We start from the raw sequence: 18,260 nt of genomic DNA, 5'->3' as shown, positions 1-18,260 counted from the left end.
TAAAACCCTACGGCGGTTTCTGCCGACGGCACTGACGATGAACGGCGGGCGTAAACGCGGCCGCCGCCGCGGCTGCCGCCACCACCGCTGACGGGCGGGCGCCGCCCCGCCCCGCCCCGCCCCGCCCCGCCCGGCTGCCAGCGCGCCCCCCCGCGGCCGCCGCCCGCCGCTACGCCGCGGGGCTGCGCTGCTGCGGCACCGAGCCGCGGGCGCGGAGGCTGCGGGACAGGCGGGAGGGCGGCCCGGGGCCGGCGCCGGGTGCTCCCGCTCGTCTCTGCCCGGCAGGCGCCGAGCCCGCGGGGCCGCTGCAGGCTGCGGCGCCGCTGGGCGGGCCCCCTCCTGCCTCTCCCCCTGCCAGGCCGGCCGGAGAAGGCAATGAAATGCCCTTTTGCAGCAAATGGGTTTGCAAACCCCCTGCACACCCCTTCCCCGCCCCCGTACACGCCTTCCCCGAAGGGCCATGCGTAGCCGAGGGCCGCATCCTGACTCTCCTCGCACTCAAGCTCATCCACAGCCCTTCCGCCACAAGCAGCTGGGGAACAGGAGGGCGCAGCTAGGAAAAGTGGCAGCTCCTGATACCGCAATGAGCGGTGTCTTTCCACCTGCTGATCCTTCTGGATCAAAATTCCCCTTCTGCCTTTAAAGGCCCACAGGGAGGTAACTAGCAGCACTCCACAGATTTTGGGATGCGCTTCGCCTCAGTTTTGGGCCATGCATCTAACTGCACTGCTGCAAGAAGAAGAGGTGCAAGTTCTGTAGCTGGAGGGAAAGTTGCATCCCTTCTGGCAGACCACCTGCTCCGGTGTGCTGCTACGCACAACCGGCTGCAGGCCTCTGTTCTGCATGGGCAGTTTGTGAGCTGAGCCTAGGTAAACTGCATGTGGGAAAAAGAGTTTGGAGGTGCCTCTTCTGCTGAGATCCCATTCAGCCTCTCCCCAGGGCCCGGAGGAATTTGATGCATTTCCGAAAGTAACAAATGTTCTTGCAAGCAGTGGCTTTCAGGGCTGAGCACCAGAGGTCTCCCAGGACAGTTCCCACATGAGAGGATGTGGGGAGGGGAGAAAAAGGTTGGGGGCCTGTTTGCTGATTCTTTCTCTCTATGAACACAAAATGAGGGAACCGGAGGCTCCAGGAGGTTCACCACAGTTCTCACAACTCCGTTCACTCCATAGTGCTCACTTGTCTCAGCTGGTAAACAAAGCCCGACAGTACAAAACCCAGGAACGAGCTTTGCTTGATCTAGTCAACTATTCCTGGTTTAAACTTGTGTTTCCCAGTTTGCACCTGTGCAAGACAAAGTATGATTCCATCCCAGGAGAGCAGGAAATATTCCCCACATTCCCCATAAGCTCCCAAACTGCTGCTAAACTCGGGCTTCTCCCCTCACATCTGCACGCAGTGATACTCCTTCAGCCTTGTAAGAGTTATGACCTTAGCAGCACCGAGCAATGCGTAGTGATGATGAAATGTTCCCTGGCAGGAGAATTACGCTCTGCACGAACACATCCAAAGGACCTCCACTGTTTTATTCCTGTGTGGTGCTCCCAGCAGAATAGCTGCCAGGATGCTACACCTGCAATGCGTCGCCTGCTGACTGGGGAATGTTGCTCTGGTGACTGTGCCGTGAGGAACGAACTTGAAGGACTGGATTAGTTCAAGCTGTGGACTGGACCCCTGCGATACTGATACCGCCTTTTCCTCATCTCACGCACCGCCTGCCATAACGTGCCCTGTGTGCCTTGTCTGGGGCCCTGCGAATCTCCGCAACCAGATCTCAGTGCAAATGGGTCTGTCACCTGCAGAAGGGCACCGAGCTTTCAGCTGTGGTCTGCCCAGCACGACCGCAAGCGATATGGAGTAGAAAAAGCAGGGGCACGCACTCCCTTCTGGAGGACATCTGATAGGGGGACCCAGCTGTGCTACACATCCATTCAGCGTTACAGCAACGACCAGCAGTGCTGAGGAGGGTACGAAAGGAAAGGCTTGGCTCATGCGTGTTTCATATTTACCCTTGATATTTTGTCATACCTGCCCAGGGCATGGTATTGCTGGTTCTGAGAATATAGTATGCCAAGTGACATTTGGCTGTGGTAGACCTGTTTTACAATGACGCTTTGTACAAACCCACAGCTCTCAAACTGAAAAGAGGGAGGGCTTGCGAGAAATGAATTCTTCAGGAAGGTATGGCAGATGCTTTTCTAAGAATACACCACATGATAACACATAACACTCTTGCCAAAGAGGAAAGGCGAAAGGATATATATTGCCCTGCCCATCTATCGAGGTCTGATGAGAATATCATTGTGTACTCATCTCGTTTTTTACTTGTTAAGTTGTTGTTCGTTTTTTATTTGTTAAGTTGTTGTTTGTTATCCATTTATAGCAGAGTCTTTACCTAATTTGCTATACTTAAATATTTTGGGGAGATGCTGAATTTAGAGAAATTAAACCGAGATTCACCCCCTCTCTTTTATTTTCCCTCTTCTTTTGGGCTGTCAAGTTACAGCAGTCAGCAACTGTCCTTTCTTGTTACAATGGCAATGACAGCCCCATTTACAAGGACTAGATATAAGATTACAAAACCTGGCCCTAAGGCAACGGTGATGATGACCATGCCATAAATGTGAAGCATGTATATGTGGGTGTATTTCAGAGGAGGGGAGGGGAAAAGCTAGCAATGCTTTTAAGATTTGAGGCCCACTCTTTAATGTAAAAGGTATGTTCTTCCTAGAAGGGGGGAACCTCGTGCGTTACTTATAAAGCCTCAGGGTGCCAAACCCCAGAGTTACAGGAACATCTGCTCAGAAAGCTTGTAAAAAAAGTTCTCTTTGCACCATTTTCCTGGGGCTAAATCTTGCTTTGGACTGTATGACTTGCGTCTGTTAGTAAATCAGCTGGGTCTAGGAATACTCCTGGGAAAACCTCTCATCCTCCAAAGCCAAGCACCCAAACTGCTTAACTGGCGCTGATACCCGAACGTCCTCGCTCTGCATGTGTGGGGCCCTTCGGTGAGGGCACCTGCTGGCTCACCCCTGCCCCGGGGTAACGGCTGGCTCCCCTCCTGCCAGCACTGCGAGCTAACACTTGTTCTTTGAATTTAAATACCTTACAACACTCAGGCACAGCTGCTGGAGAACGCGTGTGGGTTCAGCCAGGGTATTCCTGAAGCCCAGAGCCATTCATTCCAGAAGCAAGTACCTTATGGCAAACACCCAAAGCAGTGTCTGCTGCTCACACAGGCATGTAGCAGGGTTCCTCACGTCTCCCTCGTTCCTATGGCTGTGACTGATGTGGCAGGATTTACCTTATAAACACAGAGAGCTGGAGTGAAATTCTGGGCACCCAGGACTCTTTTTCCCCAGGCTCCCTCTGAGGTCCCCAACATGCCCAGATTTGCCTTATCCTTTGGAGAGCTCAGCCCTGCTTTAACCCCATTACATTCACTTGCCATGCCTGTCTCTGGAGTGAACTGCATGTAGCTGCCTCTGGAAGACATTCCCCTGCCCAAATTCAATATTGCTGATATTTCACACAGCAATCATTCAGTCCTCCCCTCCTTCAGCCCTTTCTATCAGAGCAAAGGTAGCATTTTGATAGACTTTACTACTGCAGTCATTGCTTGGGGCCTTTGAGGTCAAATCTGAGTAAACCTCAAGTGCCTCGCTAGGGAACTATGCAGAAATAAATTTAAATTTCAAAGATTCATTCCGTTGATTTATTCCCTGAGCTGTCACTGCTCACAAACTCAGCTGTATCACAGATCACATGTTTAGGATTTAATTATCTTCACTATACATCATTAAATAAACTATATATGGTGTGCTGGAGAGTCAAGACTCAGAAAGATTTAAACACGACGTACATGGTCAAAGAGAAAGCCTTGAGGAATTCTCCAGCCCCGTCTTGACTAGCAGGAGAGTTTTGTGCCAGGTAGTATTTTAGGACATGTTCTCATGATCCACTTTACCTGATCTCAGTCAGCATCGTCAAGAAAAGGCAGCGCCATCCAGGCTGCCCCTCTGGCCTCTAGCTGCACCACCCCACCCCCTTATGCTGGCACTGGGATTAATTTGGCTGTGGGATGAACTGGAACAGGGAAAGGATTTAGCTTGCACAGCTGCACAAGGGCTAGTGCTGCTACAAGGGAGGGATTTTGGGGGACAGGGTATGATCCTGCCCATTTTGGTAGCAGTTGCTCTTCCATGGGGCCAGGCTGTTGGTGAAATCACACCTGCAGGACAGGGGCCCTTCCTTCTTTGTGTGATAAGATAATTCAGGCATTGTGCAGTGTCTTCTCACTCGGATCACAGTAATAAATACAGTAAACCCCCACAAATTTAATAGATTAAAAGATGGCAGTTTTGGCCTGCCTGAGGGAAATGCTGAGGTGGGAGGGTGACAGCCACTTTAGCTTGAGAGATAAGAACTGAGCCCTGACAGTGGCACACACCTAACCATTGGGACTCACTGCAGGCCAGTCCTCCCTTGGCGGGGAAGGCTTAGTACTGCCTTGTGTGAGGTTGCTGTCACGACAGGAATCTTTCGGCAGCTGAAAAGCGGCACAACAGTGCCTACACCGAACGCGTGCCCACAGCATAACAGCAGAGGTAGCCCTGCTGTTGGTAAACAGTGCTGCTCCCTGAGGAGAGTTTCCTCTTGGAGGCTGATGATGGCCAATGCAAATTAGAGCTGCCTGCAGCCTGCAGCTAAAGAGCACAAGGACAAACTTTTTGTCATGTCTTCACCAGAAGTCAAGCCACATGAAACATGATTTCCCATGAAGATATGTTGATTGTCTGGGCTTAAGGATGTCCCTGAAATGAGCACAAACAGCTCAGAAGATAAGGTGCCATCAGCTGAGCCCTTCTCTTGCCTGCTCTGCAAGGACTGGAGCGCTTGGTGGCATTGGGATTAAAGAACCGATCTATCCCTGATAAAAAAACATCTTGGCATCTGCCCTCCTTTTCCTGCTAAATGAATGATGTTCACTGTAGGCAGCCACTCTTGTAGAAAACTTCCAGCTATCAAGGGGGAAAAATGGCCAACAATTATGCAGACAACTATGGTAGGCATTTACACAGTTTGGAGTGTACAAACTCTATTTGTGGCCTTTATGACATTTGCTATTAAACCAGGTTACTGGACAAAAGCCTTGAAGAAACTATAGGCACTTAATCAAGATAACAAAGTGGATCCCAAGAACAGCACAGGTAGGTTAGCTAAGAATGTAGTTAATCCTTGAAAGCGCAGAGCAAATGGATTACCAGGCGCACGGTGTGCATGTGGCTGCTGTCCATTTTAGTGCAAAGACAAGGATGGGTGCTCAGCTGGGGCACCCCGGACACCACCCCAGAGCCCCGCTGGCCCTGTGCATGAGCGAGAAGCACAGGAAAGAGAACACAACACTTCTTGTGCAAATCGCAAGCAGCAATACTAAAAGCAAGAGGCAGGTGCGTTCCTCTTTAAGGTCAGCTGAAGGGCCTGGTAGTATGTGGGTGAATGAAGCCAGGGTCCTGCTTCAGAGAGGCTGCTGGGGAGGGAGAGACTGTGATTCACTTCAGGAGAGCGTTGGCTGACTGTGAGGAGGAGGCTGGCAGCCCTTGCTTCCCACCACACTCACTCGTGCAGCATCTGCCGTCACGAGGCACAGAGAAGGGGAAAATGAAGAGAATGGGGTGGCTGCAAGAGAGGAGGGAGATCAAAGCTCCTTCCTTTCCCCCCTCTGCTTCTGGCTCTTCAATTTGAGCCTCTGTGTCTTATTTCTGTTGTGTTCCTCAGTGTTGGTTTTCCCTGCAGGTCCACATGCAAGCCCAGGCCTCTGTGAGGAGAATCCCTTCCTCCCTGTGCCAAACAAGAACGCCTGCTCTGCTAGAGATCCTGAGCAACAGCGGCGGGCAGGCCATCCCTGCCATCCCTGCCCTAGTGCTACCTGGGGGTGCCGTGGGTGCGACGGGGGCAGGTGGCTGCTCCTCGCCCTTTCTGCTGACACCGTCAGAGCAGCGAAAAATTTTACGAGTAACTTCATGAGCCAAGTCATTTAACTATTTCTGTTGTCCCAGCTGCATTTGCCTCACAGGATGGCAGCATTTGATATCTCGAAAGATAAAGAATATTTTGTTGTAAGCAGAGGAAAACTAGAGATCGATGGTGGCGAGGCGGGGGGGATGAGCTAAAAACCATAGACAAGGCAAAAGTCTGAATAATCAGATGACTGAGGAGGGTTGTAGTGTACGAGTGAAGAGGCATTGAGTCACATTGCAAGCTTGTACCATAAAATGATCTACACCTATTTCCCAGAAGGTGATTAGTTTGCATAATTCAGAAGTTTTATGAAGGGTGTTCATTGGAACTCGATGAATAATTAATTTTTTTTGTTTCGTAGGCAAATTTGGAAAGTCAAGAGGACTCATTTCAATCAGACTGAAAGGAAAAAAAAATTGATTTTTTTGTGAATTGAAAAGTAAAACAATTAATAATTTGGAGGCTTCAAATGAGACATTTGTTCCTAAAAAATGTTAATGCTTCATTTTTATGTTGGCTATTTAAATGTGGTTTGACTATTTAAAAATAACAGGGATTTTTGAAAGAAAATGTTGCTTTGAACAAGAAAAATCAAATCATTTAATTTAAAAAACATTGACAACTATTTAATTGGAAATTCTGAAGGTTTTTTCTCTTGATGTTAAAGAATATGATTGTACTGGCCAAGATCCTGAAATATATTAATATCTCCTATACTGAACTTTTGGCTGCAGAAGTTCTTTTCAAAAACAAAAGCCCCATTCCCAGGCTCGACAGTTTATCATGCAAATCCAAACTTCACAGGACTCCAGAGCCTGCAGCTCCATGTGTCTCCAGCTCCTCAGTGGCCTGGGAACTCAACAAAACATTAATCATCAGTCACTGCAAAGTCACAGACAGAAATTATAGGTGCACTCTCTCCACAGCCTGCATTCTCCAGCTCAGTGTGTTATGACCTAATACACAGCCTACTACTAAATAGCTTGCAAATGAAATTACTCTGTTTCAGGATGCAGTATTAAAAAAGCAACAACAAAAGTGCTCTTATAGCTTTCATAGTTAAATCCCTTCAAGTCAGGAATGGGCGGTGCTGTAGTTTTGTAGCTCTTGAAGGAATGGAGGAATGGGAATGAAGGGAGACAGAGTCCTTCCTAACCCCTGTAGCCCAAAGACCTTGATACAGAAATACCATGTATTTTCACTGAATCTTGACCTCTGGCAAGAACCCAACACAGGCTGATATACCAGGCAGGTAATATTGTAGCAACGCCACTTACAAGGCTGTGGCAGCAAAACTTGTTGATGCAGTCAGGTTCTTAGAGTAATGAGAACCAGGACTTCTGCTTTACACTTTTTCTTTTACAAGACCTAAGTTGGTTGCTGACATTTGAAAATCATAAAAAGTGGGTTAATACAATGGCCATTTAAATGAGCAAACATAGCAAAAAACCTTAGGAAGTGAAACTTTCTCAAGAAAGCTCTGCTTAGATGCAGTTGCTCTTGCTGCAAAGGGTTCCCTTCGCATTTTTCTCATTTCACCCAGTACTGGTTCTAGGCAGAAAAAAAGACAAAATTACATTTTGCCAGCGTGTAAAACACCTTTGTTTTCTTTGCAAAAGATGTGATGATTTAAAAATGAAAAATGTTGGTGGGGGCTTGAAAAAAGCTTTAGGAAAAGATGTACATGCATTTTCTCAAAAATTTCCCCTTTTCCTTCAACATTTCATCAAAATTATAAAATTCAAAACATTTCCTCCCATTTTGCGTAGGGCTTGATTTTCATTGGACCCCATCCAACACTTTTGTTTTCTTTGTATGCACCAGATGATATAATCTCACTGCTATCTAAAAGAAAAATTCCCCAGGTGGTGTGTTACCCACAAGCCCATCCTCCTTTTTATCCCCTCTTACTGACTTTGCAGTCCTGTTTTATAATCTCTTTCCCCCTAGAAACACAACTGCAAACCTTCTTGATTCTCCCCTTCATCTCTAGCACACATGCCAACCAAACTGCCTGCTATCATACTTTCTGGTATCCGTTATCCCTGTGGCCAAAACATTAGGAACTCTTTTGGATGCTGGATCTGAATTTCAAAATGGAGGATTTCCTAGCTGGGTTTTCAGGTGAAGATAGTGGGAGGAGGCAGCTGGAGCTGTGAAGAAGCATATTAGTTGGATGCTCACTGCAATCAGAGGCTTTACAGCAGCCACTAATCAGTGCTCAACTCAAATAACCAGGGGAGCAAGCTGGCCACACTGACACATTCAACTTAATATTCTTAGAGTTGCTACAGATGTGATTGTCTAAGAATATGAGAAGGACAAATCTTGTAGGGAGTTGTAATATCTGTCAGTAAACAGGTATAGAAAGAGCTTCTGAACAGAGAGGTAGAGGCTTGTCAGCTTTTTCAAACAATCACTTTGGCTAAGGAAAGACTCAGCCTCCCCTTGCACATCTGGCCTCTCTGACATTTCAGGGCTTTGTTTTCATACTTAGCCCTGGTAGGGACTTCAGGAAAGGGGAATTGCTAAGTCCTAGAAATGTAGTTTCAAGTACTTCATAAACTAGGGAAGATAAAGGGAGTTTGAGTTATCACTAATGCAAGGGTAAGGCTTTGTACATGAGATCAGATTCAGTGATGAAGAGTGGGTTGAACAACAAATCCTGCAGCTGATACGTTTTTGGAAGGTATAGGACCTGCTTTTAGTTTGCTGACTCACATGATGTCAGCCACAAACGCAGCGCTTGGCTACAGCATCCCATTTGCAGAGAGGTCTGGGTTATGGGGTGACAATTCTTTTTGCAACTGCTACACTTCAAAACCAAGAAGATTCTTGCAAAGTCTGGGATTTAATCTACAACCTTCTGCAAGAAATTCCTTATCTTTGTATTCCAGAGCCTCCAGCCTATGATTTAACACATGTTCTATTCTGGAATGAATAGTGGCTTTATTATAGATTGTTTATTCAGAGCTTGTCAGAGAATCTATTCCTCGGAATTACGTCTAAGATCTGTAGGGTTCATGCCCTGATGTATGGAAGTGATACGCTCGATCAGTTTGCCTTTGGTCCATGGGCCACCACATGTTACCGAAAGTTTACAGTGATATGTGCAAGGCTTGTGAGTTTGCATTAGAATCATAGAATCATAGAATCATTAAGGTTGGAAAAGACCTCTGAGATCATCGAGTCCAACCGTTAACTGTTCAGAAACGGCCTCCAGACTTTGACTGGTGAACAAAGCTGATCTTCATCACCCACTTGTCATCAGTTCAAAGAGGTGCTTTAGAAGGTGCTCCATGCCATCCCTTGGATTTGAACAGAACTTCCCACTGTGAGCACAGGAGAATGCCGTTCCTTGTTGGGTCTCCTGTCTTTCAAGTATTTGGATTCTCTGTATGTCCACAGAGCTGGAGCACTATCTCCTTTATGTAAACTTCTTTCAGTCCTTTGCTTTATAAATGTTAAATATAAAGGTTTGACTCTAGGTTTTCCAGGAGTCCTGCTTTGATCTTGTAGTTTGAAATGCCATCTTTTTTTTTTTTTTTCTTTTTTTAAAATCAGGGTCTTAATTAGCCCTGTGAAAACTGGAAGTAGGCTCTTAAGCTATATACCACATAGGAACTATGCTCCTCATCTGTACCCTTTAAAAATATTTCTTACACATCTCTTTTTTGACAACAGCACTCCTCACATGTCTTCAGCAAAGCTTGATAATGATTCATTCTTATGTCCCTTGTTAAATGCAAACTGCCGTACTGTCAGAGCCAGAGACTATCAGAAATATGGCTACCTTTTGCTGTTTTTGCTTTTTACAATACTTTAAGAGATAAATGGAAGCAGAAGTAAAACCTTTCTCCAGTATTTCTCCATGTCCCCACAGCTGCAGCTCATCACAGGATATACTTAGCTGCTTTATTTTTAGACCTGGAGGGTTCCTTTGGTTCTTTTATGCTTATTCCTGAAAACAGACTAGCTTTCAGACTAGCTTTTTCGCGCTGGGATGACAGTGTCTGCTTTATTCTGTGTTCACTCCCAAGTGACTGGCCTATTAACAAGAGATTTGTGGTGCTCTGCTTGGGAAAGCTCCTTTCTTGAAGGTAAGTCCTCAAACATTTGCCAAGATACTTCAGGGTCTGCGTTCAAATTCCTCTTAAAATCTCTCCCTTGCCAAAACCCCTTACAGGAAACTGGAGAAGAGTAAGGAAGCTGGTGTGTAAAGACTTTTTGCCTGTGTTGCTTCTCAGTCCTCTCTTTAGTTCCTCTTACTTCTGTCTATATCTCTTTCCATACAGTCTCAGATCTTACATTTTGACTGTAAGCTGCATATGCATGGGGAGGGGGCAATACATTTGCACAGGCAGGGGTCCTGGTTGCTACTGGGGCATGTATGGAATATTACAAATAACATGTAGCAAACCCAGCCAGGTAAGGGGTACAATGCAGACCTTCGAGGCTAACTGAGAACTGTTAGCATGAAAAGTTGGGAGGCAATTTTCCCTCTGTGTTAGATAACTATAGATGCCCTGAATTTCAGGAAAGCCTGTTGGATATAATTAACTTTACAGTAGGAGAAACAAAGCCTAGACTCTAAAAGGGAAATACCAACAATTGTAACACAAAGAAAAAGGATGCTCACACATCCACGCACACCTCAAATCCTTCTGGACAATCTGCTGGTCAGCAGAAGTGCACAAGAAGACCAACCCTGTCTGCCCTGAGAAGTACTGGATGGAAAATTCCTCAGCTAGTGCTGTCCTCGCCTCTGCTGAGGCTGGACTGAGGGCACAGGCTTAGGACTAGAGAGCAGCATCTGTAATTCCAGGCAGGTTAGAAGCTGACAGAAAGGCCACATTTCTGAGAGACTTAAAAATCAGTGGTTTTGTGATGTGAATTGTGGTTCCTTCAGAAACCAAGACTGATCCACCAAACTTGGTCATATCTAGGCCTTTACTTACACTAATCAGGTTTTAGTCCTTTAATGGTAATGAAACAATATTTTTCCAGTCACTGTGTTATTTCCTTTTCTCTTTACCTATTGTGTTGCAGAAAAGATTTTTTCTTCAGCCATACCACTTAGAGGTCCGGATTTTTTTTTTCAAATGACAGTGCATTTCAAAACCCCAATAGGTTTGTGGCAAACTAACATGGTAAAAACGTGAACTGTTTAACATAATAAGACATGATCTCACATTCTGAGTTTAACAAAATATCCTGAAACCAGATACTTATGCAAATGATAAGCTTCTCTTCTCCCCATTACATCTCAAGCAATTCACCAAGCAAGTTCCTGTCATAGAAGAAAAAAACACGGGCAGCATGAGACAGGCTTTAAAGTGTGAAAATAATTTTGTGAATAATAACATTTTGCAATGGGAATTCTGACAGGGTGTCAGCAGGAAGGTTTGCCCTAAGAAGCATTCAATGAAGAGAAGCAATTCAAACCACTAAAATGTGAGCAACTAACCCAAAATGAGAAAGAAACTTACATGAGAAACATAGTTATTTAACTTACTAGCAATCTGACTAATCACAGTAGTGTAGTCCAGTGTTCAGTATAAACTGAGTGTCCCTTTCCGAGCTAAGTTCAAAGAGGCCGTGAGACCCGAACCCTTCCTAAGCTGATTCCTCAGTTTAAGGCTCTGCAGCTTAGCTCTGCAAGGCCCTCAGTCCCCTCCCCTGCTCTGACACTTTGCTATGGTAGCATATGTGGAGTATAAAGGTTTCCTGTGATCTGGGGGTTAATATCACCTCTGAGAACAAAGAGTACTCTGACATAAATTTATGCATTAAAGGAAAGATTTATCTTACATTGAGCTTTTGGACACGGCAAGTGCAAAGCACAGGCTGCTGGAGACAGCCTGAGGAATACTCTTCCTGAAAGACCTTCTGAATCTCAAAGTCAAAGGGAGGGCTCTTCTCTCACCCATTCCCTTGCCCTGGCCCTAGGCCATGTGTCAGGTTCCAGTTATGGTGGAAGGGTGGGAGAAAAAACATTTCTCAAGACGAGGAAGTCAGGGCAGGAAGATACCAGACTACACAGCCAAGAAGGTACAGTAACTAGGTAAGATAGGTCCTATGGCTGTAGCCCACAAAGCATGGCTGTGATTCACAGAGAAGGTGGGCCAAGCAGAAGTCCAGAGACTCTCCATCAGCTGAAGAGTAGTTAGAAGAGGGGCACAGCAGAGAGAAAAGTCATTCCCAGCAATTCTTGTAGAGCTTATTTTAGGGGGAACTCATTCAGTTACTAATACCTTGTTCCATGCCATAACTGAGCTGGGAAGGATTGGAGCAGTGAAGGAGAGATCTTATTTGGAACAAGATCTCTGTTCTACTGCATCATCCACCTGCTAGCTGCATACGTTAACTCAAGATCCAAAGTCTGATTAGCAAGGATAGAGGGCACCATAGCAAGGTGATCTCTATCCATTGGAAGGGGGATACTCTGGGCTCACCTCAGGCTGCCCTGGCTGTGAAGACAGAGACAACTTCAAGAGACTCCACAGGGAGGCACATTGTGTCTTTTAGAAGAGCGGTCATCATAACATGAGGCTTTTAAGGAGGAATAAGGGTAAAAAGTAAAAAGTGGTCCATCTGAAAAGGCACCCTGAGAACAAAACAGCCAGGAAACAAGATGAGTACCACTGGAAACACAACGTTTGCCAGAGCAGTCTCAATTGCCAGAGAGCGCAGTGCCAGAGCGCTCCCTCTCACTCTAGCTGTATAAGATACTGTGGACATGTGAGGCAGTGAGCACCGAGTTTTACATGGCAATCCTTTGCAAGTGTTTAGTGGTTAATTGCACCATCAATTTGCAGTCTCAATCAATTATCAGGAGATGACATTATGGCTGATGAGGCTCAAATGCATCATTTGTTTAACTGCATACAAAATCCAAGCCCAAAAGATACATAGGACAGGTAATTTGGTTACTACTCTGGATATGAAACTGTCAGGCATAGCCTGGTAATTTCATGCCATAAATCTCACTGATATTCTGGTACACGATGTTGCAATAGCATTTATTTAATACTAAATTTAATATTAAAATTGATTTAAGCTTGTCTAACCAGTAATACAATATGGGCCTGACTCATTATTAGGGTGCAGTTTTTCATTTTCCCATAGCCATATTTTTACTTATCATCAGTTCTGTTTTGAATGCTGGTTAAGATCAAACTGACTGTGAATCTGTCATTACAAGCAATTGTTGCATCACCTAAGTATGGAAACAGTAAATTTATTTATATCATTAGGTGTTTATGTGATTTCAGGATCAAATATTTATCCTGTATTTTTGGATTGGGCAGATTACTGTTCAAGGACTAATGCTGTTAGTTTTTCCAGGTCGCAGTCCAAAAGTAGGTCTTTGCAATCTACTAGATCTAAATGTATAAATGATGAAGCAGCTTCTAAAAGAACTTCTCAAAGTGTGGGAAAAAAATGAATGATGACCTTCAGTGTAACTTCATTTTTATGACATTCTTTAGGCAATGATTCATGGATATGACAGTCTATCACATAAAAAAGCAAAATGATTTTCAGAGCTTACATGACTTCTTAAAAGGCCAATGGGTGAAAACTGTTTCACTGAAATTTGAAATGACGCAGGTGCTCTAAGCAGAGATAGCAATAATCAAAGCTCCTGCAGTGTTTTTCATCTGTTGATCTCAAGGTACTTAGACAGTAAAGTCCGTACGTAGGGAAAGTACTGTATAGATGTGGAAGTCATTAGTTATAAACCTAGATAGATCATTTTTTTCTTGGAAACAGGAAAGCCTAATGAAGCTGGGTTATGAATCAAGTCACATTGCTGATATGAAAAGATGAAGTCATTGCAAGCGTAATCAGTATTTTGAAGGGGGCAGCAATTTTTAAGCATCAAAAGCACTAACATTAAAGGAAGCAAAGAAATTGGGGGCGGAGGGAAGTCCTCCATAAAAAAGCTAGCTCGCACTGATTCACTGTGCCACATTAGGCAGAAGTGTAGTTCTCTGTATGTTGTCCTAGTAGGAAATACCTAATGATTGCTGAAATATTAAGTGCTATTATTGTGCAACCTGGCAGCACCAAAGGGCCTGAACTGCTCTATTGGATGATTACCTTTCCTCCCCCAATTCTTAAAGCAGAATGGATGGCAGTTTCAGATTGAATATATATTTTCCATCTGCTGAATAGTTGTTTTTGTTCATGCTGTTTGAGGTTAACTGTGCACGTACTAATCAAACCCACTACTTCCTTTCTCGTAAAACCAAAACAAAGCTTCATATTACTTTCAGGTACAGCATCTGGGATCAAAGCTATATATATACACACTGACTCTGTGTGGGTTCAAACATTTCGAAGATTCAGTATCCTGAAAGGTGTCGCCTTTTTTCCAGTCCTGAGAGTTCCAGTTTGTCTTAAAGTCTGAAGGCATCAGTCACCTTCAGCCCCTTCAGCATCTGTCCCAGCGCAGGAATGCTCTCAATATTGGTCACCGTGGGCTTTCTCTGCACAGCCACTGCCATTGCCGAAGGTGGGTAGATGAAGGAGGCAAGGTAGCTGGGGGTGTTACATTTTCTCAGTTTCACATCTTTGCAGGAGATGGACTGGGTACAACTGGGAGAGGGAGATGACATGGGACCCCTCCATAGGACAGTCTGGGAACAAGGTCCTGGGGCACTGCGAGCTATCTGGAAAACCAGACACAGATTTTCGAGCAGTAGCATCTGTAGAGAGGCTGGGCAGGACTCAGAGCAGCTCAAGAAGGAAGAAAGATTTTGACAAACCAGGCCTTGTGAGTGAAGCTGTTGGCAGCTTATAACATGGATATAGAGGTTTGAATGGATGGAGAAATTCTACTCCTCTTCCTCCCAAATTCTTGTACTGCAGAACTGAAGAAGATAAGCCCTGCCCCAAAATGGACTGATACAAAATGAAATTGAACAAATTATACTGAGTGTTCACAGCTTATTAAAGCAAAAGTCAGTGCCTTCCCATTGTGTAGCAGGATAGAGTATAGAGGTTGTAAAAAGCAGCCAGTGGGGATGTATATGGTACACTAGTTTCCCTTTAAGATTTGTAATGCTTTTTTGCAGTATGTTTATCAGGCTTTGCTGTGTGTTGCTGTACTGTGGCTTGGGAATAGTTGGTTAAAAATGCGGAGCAAAAAGATCAGAAACAAAAATATTCAGACAGGTTTTCCATTCAGCTTTACTGTTACCCTAATGGTTCTGTTCCATGTTCCATACAGGATGTCAACCTATTTGTTTCTAAATGTGAACATGCTTATTTCTGCCAGGCAGAAATTGTCGTTTAAATGCCTAATTTTAAATTTCAAATTTCAGCGTTACCATCTGAAGTCTATTTTTTTACTTTCTTATGTGTATTAAAAAGTTTGTGTTGAGGGAAACTGCAGAATGCAGGTCATTGATCCAGTAAGTGGGCCAAATTACCTACTATTTAAGGAACAAGTAATTGCTGAGATTTATAACATCATTTATAGTATTCAAAGCACTTCTTGAGCTTTTTAAAGTATATTAATGCAGTGCCTATGTGAATTGTGGTCTTGGAGTCCTTTTTTTTGGAGGATTTAGCAGCATTTCTAGGAATTACCCATGGATAATAGGAAGTGGTAGAACTCCCTTCCTATTATGCAGGTTTCAAGTAAATGACTGCAGATCATTTCTTGACACTTCACTTACCGTCATGCTCTTTATTTCCTTGCAGTAATGGAAGTGACTCAGCCAGCAATGGTACTGGCCAACAGGCAAGGAGTTGCCAGCTTGGTGTGTAAATACAAGCACATTGGGAATGCAAAGGAAATTCGAGTGACTCTGCTTAAACAGACGGGTGACCGGTTCACTGAAATTTGTGCTTCAACATACACAACGGAGTTTAAAATGTTCAGTGTGGAAGAGGTCATTCAGTGCCATGTTAGCCCTAGCCGAAACAATGTGACCCTCACCCTCACTGGCCTGCAAGCTAATGATACTGGTCTTTACATCTGCAAGATGGAGCGGATGTACCCTCCACCCTATTTTATGAACAAGGGAAATGGGACGCATCTCTATGTCATTGGTAAGCCAAGCAGTTTTACAGTACTGTGATATTCCCACGTGAAGAGAGTTGCTATTATGTCTCAAAGGTTTTCAAAGTTTTGTTTTTAAGAAGTGAGGCTGAACACTGGTTCAAGCTCTGAGAATCACGATTAGCTCTTATTCCTTTTAGGTCTCCCTGCACACACCTAAAGCAAATACAGTCATAGACATGCAACGTATTTAGCAATGTATGGATGTTTGACAGCATAAGCAACACCATATAGTGTACATGTACGTCTAGGCAGTTAGATAAATAAGCACAGAAACAGCGGAGAGTAAGGTATGTATGTTATCCTACAGCTAAAGCCTATTTTCATTGGAGGTTGAGTGGGCAGGGACTTAGAGCTCAGTCCTGGTAGTATCCTGGGATAGCACATGATAAAGAAAAGCAGTGTGGAGCAGTTATTGACTCTAGGGGCTTCCTTATGAAGCTCATGTTTGACATGACTTGTGTGATATCATATGTTTTAGATCCAGAACCTTGTCCAGACACTGCCATATATCTCTGGGTATTAGGAGCTACTGCCTCAGGATTTTTTCTTTACAGTATCATCATCTCAGCCATTCTCGTGGGCAAAGCGGTAAGTCCCATCAACTCAGCCCCATCCTGCTAATCACACTCCTTTGTGTGATGAGGACAAGGAGAAAGAATAAAAATCAGGGAAGAACACTGGGAACAAACACACTGGGATGCTCCTTTTCACTGGTTCAATGCTGTTACAATAATGCAAAATAAGAGAACTTGCTGGAGCTGCCATTTAGATTTGTTTATGGCTCATATGTGTTGCCAGAGTACCAGAAAGCAGTCAGCTTACATCAGCTGGACTGACCCTTGGCTTAGGTTTGAATGCTTAGAACAGGTTGGAGTCCTGGATGCTTCTGGGATCAAAGGCAACAGTCTTCACGTGTACTCTGATTTCACAACTGATTCATTCATACAAAATCCCAGGATTTGATTTATCCTTTTCTCACCATTCACCTCTGTGCAAAGCAAATTTAAAGAGGCTGCCCCTTGTGATGGGGGAGAATTGTAACACAGCATTTTTAACTTCACAGCTAGAAATGTCTGCACAAAGGCATGTGAAATGTATGCCTGGGTTGCCTCTTTCCATGGGGGTCTGGAGTACTCACAGTCTGTTAGAAAGAAACCTGATGCCAAAGCTTAAAACCAAACAGTATCCCATCCCATATTTTTCAATCCACCCTTGTCCCTAGAAGCTAAATGAAACTGTTCGGTGCAAACTCTCCTAGTTTTGAACCAACACTGAACTGTGCAGCAGGAGCACCTTCAAAGGGCTCAATGAATGGCAGGACTCTGTCTTTTGCTAGATGGCCCCTGTAACTCCTGATTCTCCCTCAAATGGTCTCAATGGATCTTCTACAAAGAGGGGAGACAGGGAAAGGTGTCTAGAATACCTTCTACTCAGTAAAGGCAGAACATCCATCAGTTTTCTCTAAAATGTGCTGGTCAATGATTATGCTGTGATCACTTGTTTATTTTACTGTCTTCCTGTATTTTATAGATAAAGAGAAGACGATGCCTCACTACTGGGGTCTATGTGAAAATGCCTTCTGAAAAGCTAGAGAAAAAAGTGATTCCATTCCACATCACTGTTAACTGAAACAAGGAAAGAGACAAACCGTTTCCTAGCTGGGATGGAGAGTCTGCTAATTCACTTAAGTTAAAGAAATAAAATTAATTGTCTTATTACAAAGGTGTACGGGAAGGAGAGAGAATATTCTTTGTAAATTCTGTGGTTTGGAGGAGAATAAATAGTTTATGCATTAATATTTCAAGGTTAACCTTGTCACATAAAAATGGCTACATTAGGCCATTGATTCTTTCAGTTGTATTGTACCAATATGTAGTCTATATATATATACATATATATATGTATAGCATTAAGAGCTATTGCTGTTGCAGCTGAGCATCTTACTGTCAAATTTCACCATGTCTACTGATCAACTGAAATCCAAACACTATTGCGACAGAGGCTTGTGTGTCATTGCAAGGCTAATCCTATAGGTCTGGGGGGCAGAGGCAGAAGAGCACACTAATGTACAAAGGAATGTTGACTTGTTTCCCTGCATTGCTATTTATTGGTTCCATTTCTGGCATTAGTGCTCTGCGCTTCCACAGAGGCATCACCGTAGGCT

General features: G+C 44.3%; 1 protein-coding gene across 1 annotated transcript; it reads left to right on the top strand.

Annotated features, from left to right (window-relative positions):
- The first annotated feature begins 14,378 nt into the window (after window positions 1–14,378).
- On the top strand, window positions 14,379–17,737 carry CTLA4 (cytotoxic T-lymphocyte associated protein 4). Its single transcript, XM_082313272.1, has 4 exons — window positions 14,379–14,539; window positions 15,733–16,083; window positions 16,575–16,684; window positions 17,627–17,737. Exons 1-4 carry the CDS (start codon window positions 14,482–14,484, stop codon window positions 17,723–17,725), a joined length of 618 nt encoding a protein of 205 aa, XP_082169398.1. The 5' UTR covers window positions 14,379–14,481; the 3' UTR covers window positions 17,726–17,737.
- Window positions 17,738–18,260: the final 523 nt, after the last annotated feature.

This window comes from Platalea leucorodia, assembly GCF_965183815.1.
Source record: "Platalea leucorodia genome assembly, chromosome: 5".
NCBI classification, from domain to species: Eukaryota; Metazoa; Chordata; class Aves; order Pelecaniformes; family Threskiornithidae; genus Platalea; species Platalea leucorodia.
This window is presented reverse-complemented; position numbering and strand designations above follow the sequence as displayed.